This window comes from Nansenia antarctica, assembly GCF_963989245.1.
Source record: "Nansenia antarctica genome assembly, chromosome: 8".
In the NCBI taxonomy this organism is placed as follows: domain Eukaryota; kingdom Metazoa; phylum Chordata; class Actinopteri; order Argentiniformes; family Microstomatidae; genus Nansenia; species Nansenia antarctica.
In genome coordinates this window covers 48,045,155-48,067,718 of record NC_137678.1, presented here as the reverse complement: position 1 = coordinate 48,067,718, position 22,564 = coordinate 48,045,155, and the positions used below count along the sequence as shown (strand labels likewise).

Sequence of the window (22,564 nt, the reverse complement as noted above, 5' to 3'; positions counted from 1 at the left end):
ATGGAACTAGACGAAGACAAAGTGTTGGTCCTGTTGGAGTGGGTAAGTAAGAAGTTAGGCTCAATTCTGTAGCTTACTATTTGATATGACATGGCACAGGCCATAGCTAGCAAGCTCTAGTAGTTGATATTGATAATTGTTCATGCAGACTCAAACCTTTTTCTCATCTCCAGATCAACAGCTTGAAATTGGACCAACCATTGCTACAAATCAATCAGTTACAAGATGGCTTGTTGTTGCTGAGATTAATGCATAACTTGTGAGTAAAGCGAATGTGCTTGGTTATATTTTACATTAAATTCCTACAGTGGGGTGCAAAAATGTGGCCACCCCTAGTCAAAATGCCTTTTACAATTAATACCTAAGTAAAAAGAAGCAAACCTAAGCTCTAAATGGTAAACATGACACATTTCATCACATTTTGAAGCAAGATTAATTTAGATTTGTCTTTTTACAATTTCAAAATAATAAAACAAGGAAAAAGGCTGTGTGCAAAAGTTTGGGAACCCTGTCAGCTAGTACTTTGTAACTCCTCCTCTGGCAACTATAACAGCTTGCAAATGCTTCCTGTAGCCAGCTAAGAGTCTTTCTGTTCTTCTCTACAAATGCTTCACCCTTTTCTCCAAACATACCTTCTTTGGTTGTGGCCAAAAAGTTCAATTTTGGTTTTGTCAGTTCAAAGCACATTGTTCCAATAGGCTTCAGGTTTCTCAAGGTTTTCTTTTGCATACTTCAGACGCTTCATTTTGTGTTGAGGTCGTAGGAAAGGCTTCTTTCTGTCAACTCTGCCATGTAGGTCTTTGTTGTTTAAGGTACGCTGTACTGTTGTCCTGTGAACAACTAGACCGGTGTCTGCTACTGTTTTTTGCAGATCTTTTGCAGTGATCTGTGGGCTCTTCTGAGCATTTCTCACCAGATCTCGGGCCATTCTATTTGACATTTTTCTTGGTCTTCCAAATCTTGCCGTGACTTCATCTGTTCCATTTATTTTCCATTTTCTCATGATGTTTCTGACAGTGGAAATGGGTAGTTTGAAACGTTGCGAGAGTTTTTTGTAGCCTTCTCCTTGATGGTGGAAGTGAACTGTCTCTTCATTCTGATATCCTTGGACAACTGTTAAGAGGAACCCATGGTTTTTAACTCCAGACACAACAGCCACCACAGTCAGGCTTTAGAAGGCATGGAGTTACTTCAGAATATATAGTTCAACCCTGGAATTATATTCACCTGACTCATTGAAGCCCTAACGACTGAATCACCTTGGTCTGGGCCTTAGTAATCATCTTCTCAAAAGGTAACAAAGAATAATCCAAAAGGGTTCCCAAACCTTTGCACAGGGCCCTTTTCCTTTTTAAAAAATGAGAAATGAGAAAAACAAAACATTGAAATAAAAAGAAACCTTTCTTTAAAATGTGCGGAAAGGTGTCATGTTTAACTTTCAGGTTTGCTTTCAATCACTTGGAGATTAATTGTAACAGACATTAAAACCAGGGGTGCCCAAGTTTCTGCACCCTATGTGTAGGGTAGACATTTCTACACAGTATGTGTGTTTTTGGGGGGATGTGTGTGGCTTCCATTCTCTCTGATGTATCTGCACAGCAGTCAGCCATGTATCTGGGTCTTTTTGTGCAGATGATCTTGTGTGTTGTGCTTGTCTTTATTGATAGCTTTCTCCCTAACAGGAAGGGAGTGGAGACCCCTCAGTCCTGCCTGGACCAGCCCATTCAGGCGCGGTTGAGCTTGCTCTCTGACTTCCTTCAAGGTGGGGCACACTTCTAAATACGTTGCCTTAACTTAATCAGTTAAGCTTCATTTTGCAGTCTTTTCCAAGTGCAATTGACTACTTATCTAACTACTTTTCAAGGATAAGAGAATCAGTTTAGGTTAATCTGTCTGGTTAGATTGTCCACTCAAAATACAAATGCCTTGCACCTTGTTATGCCCAAATTACACTGGCTGCGTTAGCTGTGTGTGCGTGGCAGAATTTTGCAGAACTTTCTGTCTTCCCTACTGCCCATGTTTTTTGTTACGCCTCTAATGCGTAGCTGCTACAGCCAGGCCTATCTTTGTACATTCAGATTGACCAAATCTCTTCTTTTGTACATGTGGTACACAGAGAACCACCATCAGAAGACCTGAGAGCTCTATTGGGCTGATATGCTAGCAAAAGCTCTTTCAGATATTCTGGTGCTGTGCCAGTGAGAGCTTTATAAACAAGCAGAAGGATCTTGAAATCTATCCTGAACTTAACAGGAAGCCAGTGTAGAGTCTCTAAAATAGGAGTTATATGAGCTTGTCTGCTTGTTTTGGTTAAAACTCTTGCTGTGACTCATTGCAGCTGGCCAATCGCTTTCTTCGGAAGACCAGAAAGGAGACCGTTACAATAGTCCAAACTATTTCACTATGAATAGTTCTGGGTTCAGTCTCTACTGTCATCCATCCTTAATGAGCGATTCAAAAAGTGCAATGGTTATAAGCAAAACGCAGTCATGCACACACAGACAGGGAAACACAGAGAGAAGCAAAGAGAAAGTGTGTATGTGTGTGTGTGAGCAAGAGAGAGAACGGTAGAAAGAGTAGTGGACAAATTATTCAGAGCATGTCCATTTCCACAGGAATGTTATTGGTTTTAATATTTTGCGATCGTGCCAACGACATGTCATTTCATGCGACTTCGATCTCAACATAAGCAAGATGGAAATGTATACCGTCACAATGTTGCCGTGGCAAGAGAATAACCAAACTACCGAACAAAGAGAGAGAGGGAGAAATCACTGGAAAAATACTGCCCTTCATGGTGCATGATGTTCTTTTAACTTATTAACATAATATGATTATAGTCTACCTGGGGTTTCTGCTTTGAAACAGATAGCGGAAGTATTGATTTAAAAAAAAGTTAGACATATTTAGATGTAGACATTGAAACTGTAGTCTATGTTGCTGGTTAAGATAATTTTCACGTCGGCCTCACACGTGAAAAATAGGCCAGACTCTGACTCTATAGCAAGCGAGTCGGAGGAGCCAGCATGAGGTGCACGTGAGAGCTCTAGCCCATTAGCATGGGCGCCTAAATGAAACTCACAAGCCGCTGAGGTAAGGCGAGGTTGACGCTTCCAGTGTAATTTGGGCCGTAGTCTTTTACTTAATTTCCCCAGATGGCCAGCTCCCTCTCTCAGTCAGTCTTCCTCATAACTCTCCACATGTCTCTCCTTCTATCTATTTTTCAGGAGACTGCAGGTACAGTTCAGACCACGGAGCTATGGTCTCCTGGGAACATCTCAGTAATGGTGTAAACCTAGAGATGGAGCTATCAAAGGTATCTGCTTTATCACTGCATAAATGACAGTTATTGATTTTCCAGGCACAATCTGACTGTCCCAATCCCTTATAACATCACATGATCCCACAGCAAGGCAAGCATATTAATGCATCTGAGAAATATCAACCACCACAGACCAAACACAGACCAAGTTTCAGAATTGTAATCCACACTCACGGACAGAACTGGACAGAACTAGAGCATCGCTACTACTAGTGGGGTCACCCTGTGTGCTCAATCATACCTGTTGTGTTTTCTCAGGTGGTTCTACTGCTGCTCCACCATGCTGTGTATAATGATCATTATACCCTTCACACACTGGGGCATAACATTGAGGTAGGGGACAGGGCCTCATTATTGTAGACCTAAGTAACCACAGCATTTAAAGCAGTTTTTAAATGACAGTTCCATACTGTAGCATGTCATTTATAAGTTATATTTGTAAATACATAAGTGGCTCATTCCTTATCCCTTAGCTTGAGCTTGTCACCATGCTTCGCTTTGTTGTGGACGACGAGAACGGCCTCTGTGAGCAGTGATCTGGAGAAGTATCTGAAGAAAAGGAAAAGTAAGTCACAACATTTGTCTGTGTTTCATATTCATATTCAACAACACTGCCCCTGCAGTGGTCTGCACAGAGTTCTGAAATAACAGCAAGTATCTCTCTCTCTCTCTCAAATGTTTCAGCCTTTGCTAGTAGATGGGGGTCTAGTGCCTCCTCTTTCACGGATGATGAGTCGCCTGTCTTCAACCGCAAACAGAGGGTCCAGTTCATGCAGCTCCACACTGTGGCCTCCTCCTCAGTCAGGTATACTTTTCCATTTACTGTGATCATGTCATTTTGGGGGTGTTGAAATGGGTACAACGGCAACTCAGACTCTAGGTACATTGCCTGTTCCGAGGCATGGGTATTGCCAAATTACATTTGAATTTAGTGTTGATGAATTAAATCACCCATGTACTGTACACTGCAGACATTTTTGCAAATACTTTTATGCTCTTCAGCTCTCCCTTGCAGGATCTGATGAACACTCCTCAGTTCAGACTGAGGAAGCTGCAGAGGCAGCTGTCCCAGGAGAGAGACATGAGGGATGAGCTGGAGAGAGAATTGGCTAACAGTAGCACCACTATCACATAGAGAGGTATGCATTTCTCTGCTATTTAAGCAATCCATCAGGTTGATTTTATTTGTGCTATTGTATGAAAATTGCTTTTATATCTCCAGGTGCTACTACTTATACTGAGCTTCCTGCATTCTAATTGTCCCCCCCCCCCCCCCCCCCCCCTTAATAGAAGCCCAAATCTACCAGTTGTAGTATCGTTTAGAAAAGCTGAAAAGAAATCAGGCTGAACAGGAGCTGGAGCCCAGAGCGGAGCTACAGGAGCTCCAGAGCAAGAACCAAACGTAAGGATGGAGGAAGGGTGGAGGGAGGAGGAAAAAAGATGAATAACATTATGGAGGGTTGGGGAACTCTGTGTGACTGTGGTGTCTGTCTGTCTCTCGCAGCAATATGGGGTTCTCATTTTCAGGTGCTACAAGAATGTAATGTAATCTGTCTCTGGCTGTAGAATGTGCATGAAATCCTGAAGAATGTTGCTATATTGCAGGGCTTAAAGTTCTCCGGCGGCACGGGGGAATTTTGAGCAATAAAATAAAATAAAATCACATGCTATTTCTTTACATCGTAATTAGGGATGGACGGTTTCCAATTATTGAAACCGAAAAACCGTCAAAGTCTAAAACCGCGGTTTTCCGGTTAACCGAAAAGGTAAAAAAAAAACAAAAAAAAAAACGCCAATTTCAAATAATTGAGCCCTACTGCTACAATACACTCGTGTCGAACACCATTAAAACACCGTAAGCACAGTCGCAACACATTTAGGCTACTTAGTTTCACAAATATAAGTGGAAAGGCAGACTTTTGTAAGCTACACCATACATGAAAACACATGAACACTTAACACACCAGCTCCGCTGATCCAGGGTGCACGCCTGCACGGAAGATCATCTCTTGGAACAGCGTCTTCATTGAATGAACTGCTTTCTCAATATCTTGGTTCTTAGACAAAGTTTCAGCTGCTGCTCAATGTATTTAAATATTTGAATACTGCTCAATAATCACTGAAATATTAGACTTAGAATTATGCAGTGAACATACTTAAAGCTTTTCATAAAAACCACATGCCGCGAGACTGACTCGTCCTGAACTGTCGTAAGTCAATCAACAAAGAATGCCCCATCAAAATAAAAGTGCCCATGGTAGAGCTGTCAAAATAGAGCTTTCAAAATAAATGTACTAATACAGATAGAGATAAATACAGAACTACCTTTGCGTCACTAAGTGACCGCGTATCTTCTGAGACATGCGTTCTGTCATCACTTTCAGTAGCGCCTTCACACACAGTGGCGCTGTGCACAAACACTCTTGATCCGTATAGCTCTTGTTTTATTATATTGTGGTTTAGTAAATACTGCACTTGGAGTTACATTCAATGCATGATTTGTGCTATAGAACATAAATAAAGTTTGATTGATTGATTGATATCAAATCACATTTTATTTCTATAGCGCATTTCTCACAAAAGTGACCCAATGCGCTTTACAGAGAGCAGCGAAAATTATCTTATTAAATGTAAGCGAGTAATTGTAAAAAACCTTTCCTATCTACCAATAACTGAAGGCAACTATCTTTCTCATAGAGTGATTCGTTACCCTTAAATATAATCCCAATTAGATATTAATCCTCAGTTATTCTTCACAACTGACCAAACCTCTCACTCATTTCGCGGCAGATTCAGACTGTATCATTGTTATTTTCACACACGACAAACATGTGACATGTTCCAGTTTTATTCTTTGAGCAACATAGAATATACAATAGAATAGAAAACGTAAACAAAAACATCTATAAATATAAATACAAACGAGTGCAAATTGAGTGCAAGCAGGTAAAACAATTGTGCAAAGATATCACTGATCACATTCATTCTAATTCTAATTCACAACCTATGGCTAATAACTAAATAACAAAAACTGGCAGTAACAAAAAATGAGCATAAAGGCTATTAAATAGTCCGTTAATCGAGGTTCTTCGCAAGAAACACGAGCATGTTCACCTTTTCAGGATTCAGCTGCGCTCGGAACGGACTTACAATGTTGCCTGCTGCGCTGAACACCCGCTCTGAAGGTGAACTTGTGACACACAGTGGCGCTGTGCACAAAGTACACTCTTGATCCGTATAGCTCTTGTTTTATTATATTGTGGTTTAGTAAATACTGCACTTGGAGTTACATTCAATGCATGATGTGTGCTATAGAACATAAATAAAGTTTGATTGATTGATATCAAATCAAATCACATTTTATTTCTATAGCGCATTTCTCACAAAAGTGACCCAATGCGCTTTACAGAGAGCAGCGAAAATGATCTTATTAAATGTAAGCGAGTAATTGTAAAAAACCTTTCCTATCTACCAATAACTGAAGGCAACTATCTTTCCCATAGAGTGATTCGTTACCCTTAAATATAATCCCAATTAGATATTAATCCTCAATTATTCTTCACAACTGACCAAACCTCTCACTCATTGTGCGGCAGATTCAGACTGTATCATTTTTATTTTCACACACGACAAATATGTGACATGTTCCAGTTTTATTCTTATTCTATTTTATTCTTCTAAAAAAAATAAAAAAAATAAATAATCCGGTTTCAGACGGTTTTGATAAAAAAACGTTTCTAATTTTAGAAACCCCGGTTTTCGGTTTAACCGAAAAACCGTCCATCCCTAATCGTAATTTAAAGAGTCATCTTCAGCAAAGAGACAGTTCCGCCTACCAATGGTATCACATTGCTCAAGCCAACCAACGACTTCTAGCCAATCGGAGGCAGAGTAGTGGGGCGGGCCTTAAGAAGTTTGAATGAGTGTAATGTTAAGGCCAATGCACACGGCGTGCAATTTTTGTTGCACCACAACATTCGATTGCAATGCACACGGCGTGCGATGCGATTTTGTTGCACCGCAAAATTCCATTTTCAACTCACACCATTGAAGTCTATGAGAAAATCATAAAGAATCTCATCCCAATGCACACGGCGTGCGATGCAATTTTGTTGCACCACAACATTCCATTCTCAATTGTTACTTTATTGTTACGTAGTCGGACCAGGCAGGCTGATTACAATAGGCTCTACCAATATTGCTTGCCTTGCTTCCACAATTTCTACAAGATACAACTGGACATATTGTGATAAAATATGTGGGTCCCCTGATTTAGGGGTATTGGTAAAATGTCAGGAGAGGGAGCGCACAAAACACACAGCCAGAAAGGTGTATTATAAAAGCCACTTTATTATTATGGGCGATGATCAGCCGGACATAGATTCGGAGGACGGCATAGTTCAATAAGTTAGAGCTGGTTTCCCTAATTACCATTACAAACAGTGTACAAAAAAGGCACGCTCTATTGGAGCCACAGCACGCTCATAAAGCCACACATAGAAGCACGCTCATATCGAGCCACAGCATAACCATACGGGCCGACACGAGGCCATAGGACACCACACAACTCCACTACAAGGGGCGGTCAGCAAGACCGGGTGCTCACCACTACACGGCAGCGAATGTTCCTGCGTTCGCGCTACAATATTGTGCCTACATGCTCGATTGTTATTATTATGTAATATAGGCGTCTTGTATGTGAGATGTGCCGTGTAGCTATGTGGCATGACACGGAAATAAATCATGCATGCAGTAATTCGTAGATCTAGTAATGTGTATAGTGGCAGCTGTGGGCTAGGTGTAGTGGCTGGCTGATGGTGATGTTCATATATTGCCCTTGACTGTCAAACCGTTAAAATAGATGATTGCTCCATCCACAATTGAAGATGTCAGGTTGACTGGTTGACAAGTTATGAGCTTTTCGTCATCCATTTCATCCATTCAGGTTACCGGTAAATTACATACACGTACAGTAGAGTAAATATTAATTTTGGGTTGCCAGATGTCCGGTTTTCAGTGGACCGTGTCTATACAACGTGTGTACAATTTGGCTGGTCATTCAGTCGTGCTAGATTAGAAATCTGGCAACCCCGTGCTATCGTAGATCTTTGAGTAAACTAATATAATATATACAGTATACATTATACAAGTTTCACTTTTTGAATGGAATTACTGAAATAAATCAACTTTTTGATGATATTCTAATTATATGACCAGCACCTGTAGTATAGTATATATTATAAGTATAAATAACGTTACTTGCTAAAAGATTTACGATAGCCTTTTTGGCTGCACAGTACAAAATACAAATAACAACAATGATAATACTTTTTTAGTAATATTTTATTCACATGTAATACATGCCATCATGTTAAATAACTTAATACCCTCCCTAAAGCACGTATTTCATCAAAAACAAAAACAACATATTCATAAGAATGCAGGTATGCAAAGTTATAGATAAATTCACTGAAAAAGCTTAATGTCAAGCCCTGACAACACTATATTTGTACTTTGAAATTGCATGTATGTATTATGTATGTTACACTAATGTTTTTCAAACTACTGTTACAATTAATTTGGTTCCGTTTGTATTGGAAACTGTTATTAAACAGTTTATAAGAGTACAGTAACGTAATAGACTAGTGTTTTGATGCTAGCTCCGAAATGTTAGCTAGCCAGCTAGCCACCTCTTTGTTTGTTAGCCAGGGCCAGGTAGAAACAAACAACTGTTACAATTAATTTGGTTCCGTTTGTATTGGAAGCTGTTATTAAACAGTTTATAACAGTACAGTACCCTAATACAGTGGTTCCCAACCGGGGGTACGCGGACCCCTAGGGGTACGTGAGGGGATTGCAGGGGGTACGTGGAAAGATTTGGAATTATAATTTATTTCCCTTTCCCCAAAAATAATTAAATATAGTCGTTTCATAAACTGTTGTTAAAATGGTACGCTGCAACTTAAGTTCCTCCCCGACAGGTAATGACTGTAACACAAGCGGTAGTCACGTCACATTTAAATCACGTTCATTTACGTTCATTTACGCGCGCACGTCAGCTAGGCCTGTCAGTATACCGCAAAGATGGACAGATGGCTAAAACGACCAGCTACAGTAACGGTCAGATCAGAGGCAGATCAGACGGTCAGATCAGAGGAAGATCAGACGGTCAGATCAGAGAAAAAAAGAAAAAAAGGACCCCGCTATTATTTGGAAACATATGTTTTGTGGGGATTTACATGTACATCGGCTGATCCACCACAGCCACAGTGCTTTTTCTGCTGCGAAGTCCTGGCTAATAATTCAATGAAGCCAGCCCATTTACAGCGACACCAGAGCACCAAACACCTAGCAACTGTTGGTAAAACTGACGACTTTTTCAAGCGAAAACTGTCAGAGTTCAAGTCAAGTCAGGCTACACTGAAAAAAGCGGCAAGTGTGTCAAGCAAAGCACTGGAGGCGTCCTATGCTGTTTCATTACTAGTGGCTAAGTCAAAAACCCCACATTCAATCGCCGAAGATCTGATTTTGCCTGCCGCTATGATTTTGGCTCAAACTATGCTGGACAAGAAAGCAGCTGACACGCTCAAGTTGGTACCATTATCTAACAATACCGTCTCCCGTCGGATTGATGATATGTCCATAAATATTGTCGGACAAGTGGTGGATAAAATGAAGCAAGCAGGTCAGTTCGCTTTGCAATTAGATGAAATGACCGACGTTAGTGGGGAGGCTCAGCTGCTGGCTTTTGTGCGTTATAAAGAAGAGTCGGACATAAATGAGCATATCTTGTTTTGCAAGACGCTGCCAGGAAAGACAACTGGCGAGGAAATATTTCTGATTAAGACAACGATCTGGAGTATTTCTTCAAAGACAACGATCTGGAGTGGAAATCCTGCAGTCACATCTGTACCGATGGAGCGGCAGCAATGACGGGTAAGGTGCGTGGGCTGCTTGGGCGTGTGATGAAGGTGAACCCCGAAATTAAGTGGATGCACTGTATTATTCACCGGGAGGCACTCGCCAGCAAAAGGATGAGCCCCGAGTTAAGTGCAGTTATGGATGACGCAGTTAAGGTGATTAACTTCATTCAGTCCCGGCCAATGAACCACAGACTGTTTCAAACTCTTTGTCATGACAGCGGGTCAGAGCATGAGCAGCTACTGCTTCACACAGACGTTCGCTGGCTGTCTCGTGGCAAAACGCTGCTGCGGCTCTATGAATTGCGCATCGAGGTGTTTGCTTTCCTGACAGAAAACGACCACCCTCTTGCAGCCCTGTTTGAGGATGCAGTGTGGGTTGCGCAGCTGGCATATCTTGCTGATGTCTTCACTAAGCTGAATGAGCTCAACCTTTCACTTCAGGGCAAGTACTCACACATCCTTAACATGTATGACAAAGTGAATGGATTCATAAAGAAGGTTAAATTATGGGAGAGGAAATGTAAGGATGGAGATGTGAGCTGTTTCCCACTGCTTGATGGCCATCTCGCCACCACTGATGCTGACAGAGGTCCTGTGGTGAAAATAGTTAAAGCACATCTGTCCAAACTTGACACTGACTTCAACCAGTACTTTCATGACATTGAAACAAAGTCAGAAAAACTGGACTGGGTGAGGAACCCATTCAGAGTGAATGACAGGAGCAGCAGCAGCCTTCCTGCAAGCCTGCAGGAAAATCTGATGGACATGTCCTCTGATCGTGGGTTGAAGATGGCACATGCTGACAAGTCATTGACAGAGTTTTGGTGTGATGTTGAAAAGGAATATCCAGTGCTGGGAAAGTGTGCATTGAATGAACTTTTGCCTTTTGGATCTACATATATGTGTGAAGTGACCTTCTCAGCTTTGACCCACATCAAAACCAAGCCAAGGAACATACTGAGTGTGGAGAGCAGCCTGGTGACTGCTGTTGCCACACTGCCTCCAGAACTGTCAAAGCTTATAAAAGAGAAGCAACCTCAAGTGTCTCATTAAAGCTCAACTGATGAAAAAAAGAATTGCAACTGCTACTGGGTGAGTCTATTTTTCACAATGGTGTAAATATCTATGTATTAAAGGGGAGTGGTTCAAATGATTTCATTAATAATCAGTAGAGTTAGATAAGAAGTTTAAGTGTGTGTGTGTGTGTGTGTGTGTGTGTGTGTGTGATAAGTTTTATCCTGTCTCATCTTGTCTGTTTCCTCTCCCCATCAGTCAAGACTCTGGGATGAGAAAATTATGACATCACTGCACCTCAGACAGAAGCCAAAGAGGAGCAGGAGAAAGGGAAAAGAAACAGATATCAAATCAAATTCATTATTATTTATTATTTATTTTTCTATTTTCAGTGAGTGTGTGGGCATGTGGTAACAATTAACCATTGAGGTGGCCAGGTGGCACATGTATTGGCCAATTAGCTCATGTAGTCTAATTTTGAATGGCAATGTTTTGAAATGGCAAACATGTGACTTTATGTCAGATTGTTGTGTGCAGAAAACCGTGTTCAGTGCATTTAAAAAGTGCCATTTTGAATAGCAAAATGTGTGTAAAGCAGAAAATGTGTTTAGAGTTTGAGACATGAGAAGAGGTTTTGCTCTCTGTGTGTCAGTAATAAATGTTATATTTGCAAGTTAGAGTTTAATTGATTTTTTTGGGAAATAATCAACACGCATGAGTGAGGGGGTACTTCTGGCATGGCAAAACAGCTCAAGGGGTACACAAGACAAAAAAGGTTGGGAACCACTGCCCTAATAGACTAGTGTTTTGATGCTAGCTCCAGTGGTCTCTCTCCCCGTTATGAGTGACTCAATTAATTTAGATAGACCAGTTGAAGTTTTCCCAATTGTCCCATTGTGATGCAATAATCCGTCGCACCACAAACTTTTACAAAATTTGCAAAATTTGACAGTGCGACAAAACTTGCACGCCGTGTGCTTTGTCCCATTCATCCACGAATGGAATCGAATTTTCGCGGTGCGATTAAAATCGGGGCCGTATGCGTTGGGATGAGATTTTCTCATAGACTTCCATTCAAACTTCAAAATCGAATGTTGTGGTGCAACAAAAATTGCACGCTGTGTGTATTGGCCTTTAGCTTGTAGAGACGTTCGCTTTTAGCAGCCCGCTATCTCGCTAACTTTAGTAAGAGTCTATTAAAATGGAAGCCAAGTTTCTTAAACCTTGCTCATACAACAACCTTGCCGGGAGCGACGGCTACAGGTAGCCTACCACTTCATCTTCAATGGCCGACCGTGTTTGCGAGCAAAAGATCCGAGTGTGCGCGTTTATAGCTGAACATGATCTGTCTTTCACAATGGCTCAGCCACTCGTCGATTTGTGCAAGAAGCTATCAGAAGACAAAAATGCACTGACAAAGCTGTCCGTTTCCAATCAGCACGCCAGCTATTTAAACACACATGGCCTTTGTCCCGGAATTGAAAAAACGGCTGTGTGAAAAGCTTAAAAAAGCAACGTTTTCAATTAATATCGACAAAGCTACTAATCTTAACATGGACAAAATCCTCAATGTCCTTGTTCGATTTTTTTAGGATCTGGCCAAAGTAACAACACAACACCTAGTCAGCAGGAAAGTAAACATCGCCAACTCGTCAGCCCTCATGCAGGAGCTCAAAGATATCCTGGAGTCCAATGGTCTTGACTGGTCACTAGTCATCAGTATTCTACTTGATGTAGATCTATTGATCTATTGTTATAGTGATAGTGGCTTGATAAGTGATGCAATCAGTTTGGCCTTAAGTGATTTAATCAGTTTGTTCTTTTAAAGACATCTAAATATATTATTTTATTTTGTATTGAGTATAAAACAGTATTAATGCATTTTAACATTGAGACATATATTTTGTATTGACTATAAAATAGTATTAATGCATTTAAACATTGAGACAAGAAGCTGTCTTCTGTACCCGCTCTCCCAATATCTCAAACTGTGACCCCCCTCCCCAAGAAAAAGTTTCAGGCACAGGATTTTTTCCCACTTTAAGCCCTGCAACACACTACGGCTGTAACAATTTGATATTAATAAAAATATTGAATGAGGGTTTCTACATGTGATCTGGAAGATGTGAAATCACATTCATTGATTGTCAGTTGTCTAAGTCAGATGTTGTGGTGACGAATGTGTATAATATATGTGACACAGTCTGATCATTGGTCCGCATGTCGGCAACCAATCAAAGTGTTCGGACTTTTCTTTTGAAACACTACATTTCAACGTTGTTGAGAATCACAACACAAACTCGCTAGTCAAGCCAAAATACTGCAAGGCAATGGATTGCCGGTGAGTAATTTCCACTGCTATCTAGTTAACTATAACACTACTTTACATTGTTAGCAGGCTCACAAAACAAGCTGTGTTAGTTGACTAGCGACGTGTGTGTCATTGATTTTCAACAACGCGGAAATGTATTCACATTTTTCGAAAGAAAAGTCAGATCATTACATCGGATCCCGACATGAGGACCAAAGCATTAGAATGTGTCATATGTGTTCTCTCCAGATCCTAGTGAGACAGAAGTTCACTAGGCCGTCGGTGGCTGAAAGCTATTGCTGGCCAGCAGTCGCCTGGGGCTGTGACACGGTCCTCATCTCCCGCAGCGCAGACGAGCCCCTCACCTACCTCCCCCCGTTACTGGCTCACATGCAGCTGTCCTCAGGCTACAGCACCCTCTCCTCACACACCGGGGTGAGCCCAGCGCACACACACACACACACACCAGACTGGAGGATGGAAGCTCAAGCCTGTCTCCATAGTGTCAATGTAGGAGTGTCTGTGTTATTAACAGACTAGCCTAAAACTAGCTAAAATATGTACAATAGAACAATATTGTTCCAACTCCAGTACTTTCCATGCTATCAGAAGGCTGATTTTTAGATGTGGTTTTCTGGACTACTACAAATCCATAGTAAAACGATCAAGTGGTGAGTGAAGATACCCATGTGTTGTTGTTGTTGTCGTCTGGTGTCCCCCCCCCCAGCCCATAGCAGTGATCCTGTGCCCGGGGTGGGAGAAGGCCCAGACTGTGTTTGACCGGCTGGAGGAATGCCAGACTGCCCAGTCCCTTCACCCCATGATTGCACTGGTGGGACTAGGGAAGGACGAAGCCAAGACGATCAAGATCCAGAAGAACTGTAAGCCTACTGTCTCGGGGGCTCTATTAGACTTGCTCTAGTTGAAGTCATAGAAATTGTTTTTGGGGGGGGGGGGGGTTGAATTACAACATTGGGGGGGGGGCGGCGGTGGGGGTGACTGTAGCCTAGAGGTTAGAGAGGCCGGTAGCCTAGAGGTTAGAGAGGTAGCCTAGAGGTTAGAGAGGCCGGCTTGCAATAGGAAGGTCAGGAGGGCGCTTGCATGTGGCAAGGCAATTAACCCCTGTGCGTTTACTATGCAGGCTGGGAAGTGTGTGTGTGTGTGTGTGTGTGTGTGTGTGTGTGTGTGTGTGTGTGTGTGTGTGTGTGTGTGTGTGTGTGTGTGTGTGTGTGTGGCTACTTGAAAAGTAGATCTTGGTTCAAAAAAGATTGGGCACCCTGGGTCTAGAGCAAAAATACCTAATTCCAACAATTGACTGTATAGTATATTGTTGGATATTTGAATATGTCATTCCCTAACCCTTCTGTCTCCAGGCCAGATGGTTGTGACCACTCCCTTCAGCCTGGTGCGTCTGATGGCCTTCAACTGCTTTATGTTCCTGCGGCTGTGTCACTTGGTGCTGGACGAGGTGGATCTGCTCTACTCACAGGCCCCAGACGAGGAGAGAGAGAGAGAGAGAGAGAGAGAGAGAGAGAGAGAGAGAGAGAGAGAGAGAGAGAGAGAGAGAGAGAGAGAGAGAGAGAGAGAGAGAGAGAGAGAGAGAGAGAGAGAGAGAGAGAGAGAGAGAGAGAGAGAGAGAGAGAGAGAGAGAGAGAGAGAGAGAGAGAGAGAGAGAGAGAGAGAGAGAGAGAGAGAGAGAGAGAGAGAGAGAGAGAGAGAGAGAGAGAGAGAGAGAGAGAGAGAGACATGATTTTATGATGTTTAGAATGGAGTTCACTAAGTTAAAGAGGAACAACCGCCTGATGCAGTGGAGGACTGTCTGTCAACTAGGGCAGGGCGATATGCCCAAAAAACGTTATCATTATATATGATATATTTTTCCTATTGATCAATAACTACAATTAACATAATCATTAATTCAATTATGTTCTATGTACCTTTTGAAGGGCATTTTATGCTTATGACTGAAGCCTAAAATAACCAGCAGGTTCAAAATGTCTGAAGGCAATACCAGATAACCAAAAAGCAGTGCTTGATTACAGTTGCAGTAATAACACTTATCTATATCTTTTTATTCATTGTCTTATTATATAGTTAAATGTGTATCTATTTATTTTCCTCCTTGTTCTGTATTTTTTAATGCTATATGAAAAGTTATTTGAATTGCCCCTGTTGAAATGTGCTGTACAAGTAAACTAGCCTTGCCAACACCATCTCCCTATGAGTGTTCTCTGACTGCATTGTTCCTTCTCAGATGGCCACCATTCTGCAGCACTTCCAGAAGGTGACCGACAGAAGCGAGCGGGCTTCCTGCCCCAGGCAGATCATCGCCGTGGGCAAACGCTGGAGCAGCCAGATGGTGGGGCTCCTGGCAGACCACATGATCAACCCCTGCATCATCATCACAGTGACCGAGGAGGCAGCACTTTACGGCAACGTGCACCAGGTCAGCTTAACCTTTGAGGTTGCATATAGCAGGGTATCCGCGGTGTCTTGAAAAGTATTAAAAGTTGATAAATCAATTTTGGGAAAATCAAGACCCTTAATAAGTATTAAGTCTTATCACGATTTTATGAGGTCTTGAATCTTGTAGATATTTTTCTGAATTAGACTCTGTCCAAAGAGTTTGAGTCCTAAAAACTTTTAGTAAAAGTTTGGGAATTTATTAGTTCTATTAAAAAACAAAGATGAACCGGAAATGGTGTTGTATGATAGTGGTCTGTCTATTACAACTCAAACTGTTAAGTTAAAGGTGTCACTGATGTAAACGGTTACAGCTCCAAGTGGCGGTGAGGTCTGGATATTGACACGGTCTTTAAAAAGTCTTAGAAAGGTATTGAAATTAACCTCAAGATTCCTGTATATACCCTGTATAGGCAACCATGTCTTTAAACTAATGCTGTCAATCGATTAAACATTTTAATCAAGTTAATCACAATAATAGGCTGTGATTAATCACATGTTTAAAATACTAGTATTTACTTGTATTTTTGGGGGGAGATAAAGCATAAAACAAAAACAACTGCATGGCATACTGGTTAGAGGAATCTGTTATTTGTTTTACTTTATTATAACATTTCTTAGTTTTGATGATTTCTAAATAAGATTAGAATCTCTTAAATGTGCAGAGTAAAAGAGTCTCAAGCTATGCAGTCAGAATTGCACTTAACTGCCAAACCTCAGACTGCACCCGTCTGTTCTCGCCTGAATTCTAGTCGGTTGACTCAAGCCCTATCGTAAGTAACTGCTCCGCCTCAGAGGTGAAAGGAAAAAACGTTGTTCCCGCCCGGTCTCGAACCAGGGACCTCCGGAGTCGGGAAGAGTTACTCTGAAACTCTTATGTCTTCGACCACTAGTTCGTTTTGTGGCGCTGTTCCGACTTTTAGTACTTCAGCACGCGGAGACGTAGTCTCCGAAGACTAGAAGAAGTCTGCTTCTTGCTTTCAGACAGTTTTTTTCTTCAAACCCATCACTGTTATTTTCATTCTCGAATTGCTATCACAGAATACAGTATACTTTTATAGCTCCTACATAAACTAAGAAGGACACAGGTTAAAGTATACCTTTTGCTCTTGAGATCACTTTGGCCTTGTGAGAGGAATGGTAGAGCGCTCGCTTAGCATGCGCGAAGTAGCAGGATCGATGCTACGCATCTTAGTAGAATTTGGTAATATGAAGTATGATTAATTTGCGTTACATTTTTCTAAAGTTTACGGATTAATCGGGAGTGTTAACATTGACAGCCCTACTTTAAACACTTGATGACATGTCTGTACACGATCAATTCACAAAAGTAAATTATTTTCTTGAGCAAGAGATCCTAATAAAATGTTCTACCACCTTTTTGTGGCCGATTGTTATGATTACATCAAGTTTTCTCTGAAAAATGGTGGACATCGCAAGTCTGTAAACACAAAAGAGTGCGTTTGTGAAATTCAATGGATGCAAAATGCTCATAGAGTTGCCCGTATACATTTTTTATTATTTAAATGTTTTGTCAAAGGTATAACCACTTGAAATGCTAATGTTGCCTATGCGCAACATCGGGTGTTAAGGACTATAAATCACACATTTATGCTTAGGCCTTCATGTAAAATAATGTTTTTGTGGCTCAAAGGCTGAATTAAAACACATGTGGGTATTAACTGCCTATATCTGTACAAAAAAGACAGACATGTTATCCCTTGGGAAGTCCTAATCACAGTTTCATTTCATGCAAGGCAAACTGGGTCCTGGTATCAAAGGGTTATGGGGGTAGAGGGTCTCCACAAGACAGTTGGGTACAACTATCAAACCCCATGTGTCCTAGTGTTGTCATAAACAGACTTTATTTGGCATAATCAATTGGTGTACAGATCCCCCCAAAAATCTGCTATTCCTGGTTAAATCTTACAGTCTTCAATCACTTGAGATTATGTTTCCCTCATCTTTCTCCCCACAGATGATCCTGTTGTGTCTGGAATGCACAAAGATCTCAGTGCTGCTTGGTTCGTTAGACTTCAACCCTGAGGTGGTCCAGAAGACCCTCATTATCGCTAACTCTGCAGAGGAGGTCGAGCATGTCTTTAAGGTACAACACTCTAGCTAAACCTTGTTTGTCGTCAGTCACCTCGATATTAAGGACCAGGCTTCACTCAGATGGTCAGTGGATACAGATGGGCCTCACCTGGGAAACCCCATTGCCAGTAAGACAAAGCCCTAGCGTTGGCTGCCCAGAAATAGTTACGAAATACAGGAAGGCCTAATCCTCCCTCAGTTTTGGACTTTTGCAGATGTGCTTTCGATATGCGATGAGCTTTATATCCCCAAACAAATGGAAAGATAATGGAGTCCAACTTCTTAAAAAATGCTGAAGTGAGGAAGATTGGGAGATTCTGAAATAAATATAAAAAATCTAGGGGGCGATACCATCTTGATCGTGTTGATACGGCCCATCATAGATAAGGGCAGAACGGAGAGGAGCTCTCGAAAGCACGTCTACTCCATCCACTACTCACTAGCGCCCCCCCAGTTCACAGGTCTTTTAATTTGCCTATTATACCTGTTGCTTTGCAAACGTCTGAGAAATGTGCCCCATTTCCCAGCACCATGATTGTATTGGGTATGCTTTCTCAACCTCAAGATTGCTGTCTGGACTCACCAAAGGCTTTTCTTCAACAGGACAAGAAGGGTGCATCCCCACCCCCTGAAGTCAGTCCTCCTGCTGTCTGAGAGGAACGCCCGTCACGTCATCGGGGTCATGCGCTACCTGAAGCGCACCGAGGCATCGCTGCCCCACGAGCTGCTCCACTTCGCCCAGGGGGTCCTGCAGGCCCAGGAGGAGCAGAAGACTGACAGGCCCTTCTGCAGCTACCCCAAGAGCTTCGGCTTCTGCAAGTCAGTGTTTAGAATATGGACGGATTGACCTAAAATGTACTTGATTTGACATTAATAATCTGCTAAAATGCAACTGTAATTAGCTGAACCCTGGATTTGGCTATTTTGCTCGTAGGTATGCGTCTGAAGAAAGGTGAAGTGGAACTGAATTCTGTAATGCTTAATTACTTTCTTTCTGTTGCAGGGACAGTAGTGTTTGTCCTTATCGACACAGCATCAGCCCTAAACAGGACCGCCCACTTCATCAAGACTCAGGAACTATAGTGGTGAATCATAGTTTATGATTCACCACATTTTTGACTATGGTCCAAATGTCATTCAGAGTATATTATTTGGGTGGTAGTGGGTGCTTGTCTATCTTCCACAATGAGATGAACCTCTAACTGTAACATGCTTATCTGTGTATGTACACTCGCAATATTTCCCTTTTTTACCTATTTGTCATCCAAGGTTTTGCCCTTGCACATCAAGACCGCTTCCCTCTATGGCCGCATTGTGAGCAACAAAGACGACTGTTATGAGAGCCTGGCTGCAGAGATGGTCTCTCACTACGCCAAGGAGAAGCTGTATGCCAAGGAGGTGCTAGAGGGAGGCCTCTATGGAGTACAAGAAGAAGAAGCCTATCATAGGTCAGAACCCCCCCCCCCCCCACCAAACCCAACATGAATACAAATGAACAAATTTCAGCTATGAAACGATGTTCTCAATGTCAACAATCGGGTGACTCAGAGAGAAGTCCCGTTTGAGTGTGTTTCTGTGCTTAGACAACAAAGAGGCGGCTCCTCTGAGAGACTTAACCGTCTCCCCGCTTTGACGTTCGTCTCTGTCAGAGTGCGGGTGACCTCGGTGCCAGAGGCGGCCGGGTGTCTGTTCTCCAGCGTGACGGTGGCGTTCCTGGACGAGGGGCGTGAGCAGGAGACGAAGGCCCACCAGCTGCTGCAGCTGCCTGCTCAGTTCCACAGCCTGCCTCCCCAGGCCGTGGAGATGGTTGTGTGCCGGGCCAAGCCCGTCGACGCTGAGGTGGACTGGAACCCCAAGGTCAGTACAGTCACAGGACTCGAGTATCACGATTCGCAAATCTATGTACAAAAGAGACGGAGATGAGCAGACCAGCTAGCTAGCTTGCTAGTTCTTTGACACTATTCACACCATGGAACTATAATCAGACACTTTCTAGTCACAATAATAACGACCAATTTGAACCAACGTTCTCTGTCAGAACACTCAGCAATTATATTTGCTAACCTTTCAACTTGCTTACTTTCATCTGCAGACATCTCACCCTGCAAAAACTCTCTCGCATTGCGCCTGCACAGTCGCGCAAACATTGTTATATTCTTCAGCGTTGGCCTTGTGGGCGACCAGGTGCCCGCGGGCACCGTGTTGGCTACCCCTGCTGTAGAAGAACATCATACAATGACATTCCAAGGGTGTAACTTACCCACTCTGGGCTCACCATCTCTCCTCAGTCAGAAGATCAAAGGCCTGCATCACCAAGCCAAGGTCGTTCTGTGTCTGGGAAACACCGTCTTTGTTGATCCCATGGTAGGCTTTACATTACACTTAGCACTATAGCAACTTGATAACCCAGAGTTATCTCTACTTCATTTCAAAGTCAACTGAACTCCTAGCCTAACCCTTGTGTGGCATGTCTGTAGGTGAGAACCACCCGTCTGCCAGGCCTGAAGATATCCATAAACGAGTACAACGTCCACGCCGAGATCCTGAACACAGGGATGGGCACCAGCAACCTGCACCACCTAGACCTGCTGAAGGAGCTCTGCCGGGGGGCTGTGCCCGCCGGCGCTGGGGAGGTCACTCACAGCCTGGGGTGAGCGATGAGGCTTCCAGCACCACACACACCAGACATCCTAATGACCTCCTAACACGTCAGGGGACCCGTGGCATTTCGTTTCTATATGATAGAGAGATTTGTCGTTCTCAATCTCAACCTAGTTCCCCAATAGTTGCTGAGAGCACTTAACTGGCTCCCCATTAATAGTGTGGGTGTGTGTGTGTGTCATGTTAGGCCGGAGGGCTCTGAGGTGACTCTGGAGGACAGGATGCAGGCTGCCGAGGAGACCCTGGCCCACCGGATGAGAGCAGCCATAAAGAGCATGCACTGTCACCAGGAGGTCCTGACAAACCCACCCACCCAGGCCCTGACACACCCAGCCCAGGCCCTAACAGACCCACTCACCCAGGTCCTGACAGACTCACCCACCCAGGTCCTGACAGACACACCCCAGGTCCTGACAGATCCACCCACCCAGGCCCTGACAGACCCATCCCAGGTCCTGACAGATCCACCCACCCAGGTCCTGACAGACCCACCCCAGGTCCTGACAGAACCAGCCCAGGCCCTGACAGAGGTCCTGGCTTCCCCGGAGCCATGCGAGGCCCCAGTACCTGTCGCAACACAACCAAAGATGCAACAGTGGAACAGCCTCATAGCCAACCTGAAAAACGCCACTGAAACACTGAGGTTTGTTTCTTCTTCTTGCCCAGAGAGAAGGGGCGTCAAAAACTGACACTAAGGGCTCGATTTCACTGGCTGCGTCAACCTCAGCGGCTCGTGTGAGTTTCATTTTGGCTGCCATGTTAATGGGTTGGAGCAGCCATACAGCCCATGTTAATGGGTTGGAGCAGCCATACAGCCCATGTTAATGGGTTGGAGCAGCCATACAGCCCATGTTAATGGGTTGGAGCAGCCATACAGCCCATGTTAATGGGTTGGAGCAGCCATGCAGCCCTGTTAATGTGATTAAATAATCATGTGATAATGTGATTAAAACCACCTCTGTGTGGCCTTGGATGGTCCAGTGGTCTCGCACCACGGCCTACAGTGCACATCTGCCCATATTGGCATTCGAATCCAGCCAATAAAGAGCTGATATGCCCTCTCCTCCTTACTCTCCTCGTTACTGTCTCTCTCCACTGTCTCTATCCAGTAGAAATGAAGTTAAATGTAAGAGTGGGACTGCGCCACTTTTTTATTTTTTGGGGGACTGCGCCATTTTTTAATTTTTATGAATTATGAGCCGAATAATAATTTAGTTCTGTTTCCTGTCTGCTGTGCGTTATTTTAACAGTCTTGTAAGATTAGGTGTTCCGGTCCTACGGTGATGTTCATGCCCATGTCATGTGCCTTACTACTGGTTTAGGTGTATGAAAAGTCATGCCGTGTATACAATCATACCAATTCAATAAAGCTCTCATTCTCAGAGCGAATTACGTGTGAAATTAGCATGCTAGCGGGTGTTTTCATATAAAATGTTATATATGATATAGCTGACTAGTAAGCCTGCATCAACCTTAATGCTATTCAAGTGCAAGAAGATTACAATTGTCTTCGCAGTTTAAGATACACACATTAATCAGCTGCGGTAGTAAACACAGCGCAGTAGAAAGACGTCACAGGCGGTCAGATTTTGGCCCTAGTCTGGAACGCACGTCGAACGTTCGAACGATTAGCAAACGATTAGCAAGAGCGTTCGAACGATTAGGCCGTTGATGGCCCTGCCAGGATTTGGCAGCTGCCAGGTTTTGGCATGACAGCTCCACCACTAATCCAACAGGAACAGTAGCCATAGGGGGGCTAGCAAGGCTAGTAGTAGC

The 22,564-nt window shown here is 43.0% G+C and overlaps 1 protein-coding gene across 1 annotated transcript; it reads left to right on the top strand.

The window, feature by feature from the left end:
* LOC308164320 (putative ATP-dependent RNA helicase TDRD12) lies at nucleotides 1-21,477 on the top strand (the record flags this gene model as incomplete). The annotated part of the gene is made up of 13 exons (XM_080538441.1): nucleotides 1-42; nucleotides 13,820-14,005; nucleotides 14,298-14,451; nucleotides 14,944-15,071; nucleotides 15,825-16,016; nucleotides 18,012-18,140; nucleotides 18,693-18,946; nucleotides 19,131-19,212; nucleotides 19,397-19,575; nucleotides 19,777-20,007; nucleotides 20,416-20,491; nucleotides 20,605-20,777; nucleotides 20,976-21,477. The coding sequence occupies 13 exons, from the start codon at nucleotides 1-3 to the stop codon at nucleotides 21,475-21,477; spliced, it is 2,328 nt and encodes a 775-aa protein (XP_080394567.1).
* Between the last annotated feature and the right edge of the window lie 1,087 nt (nucleotides 21,478-22,564).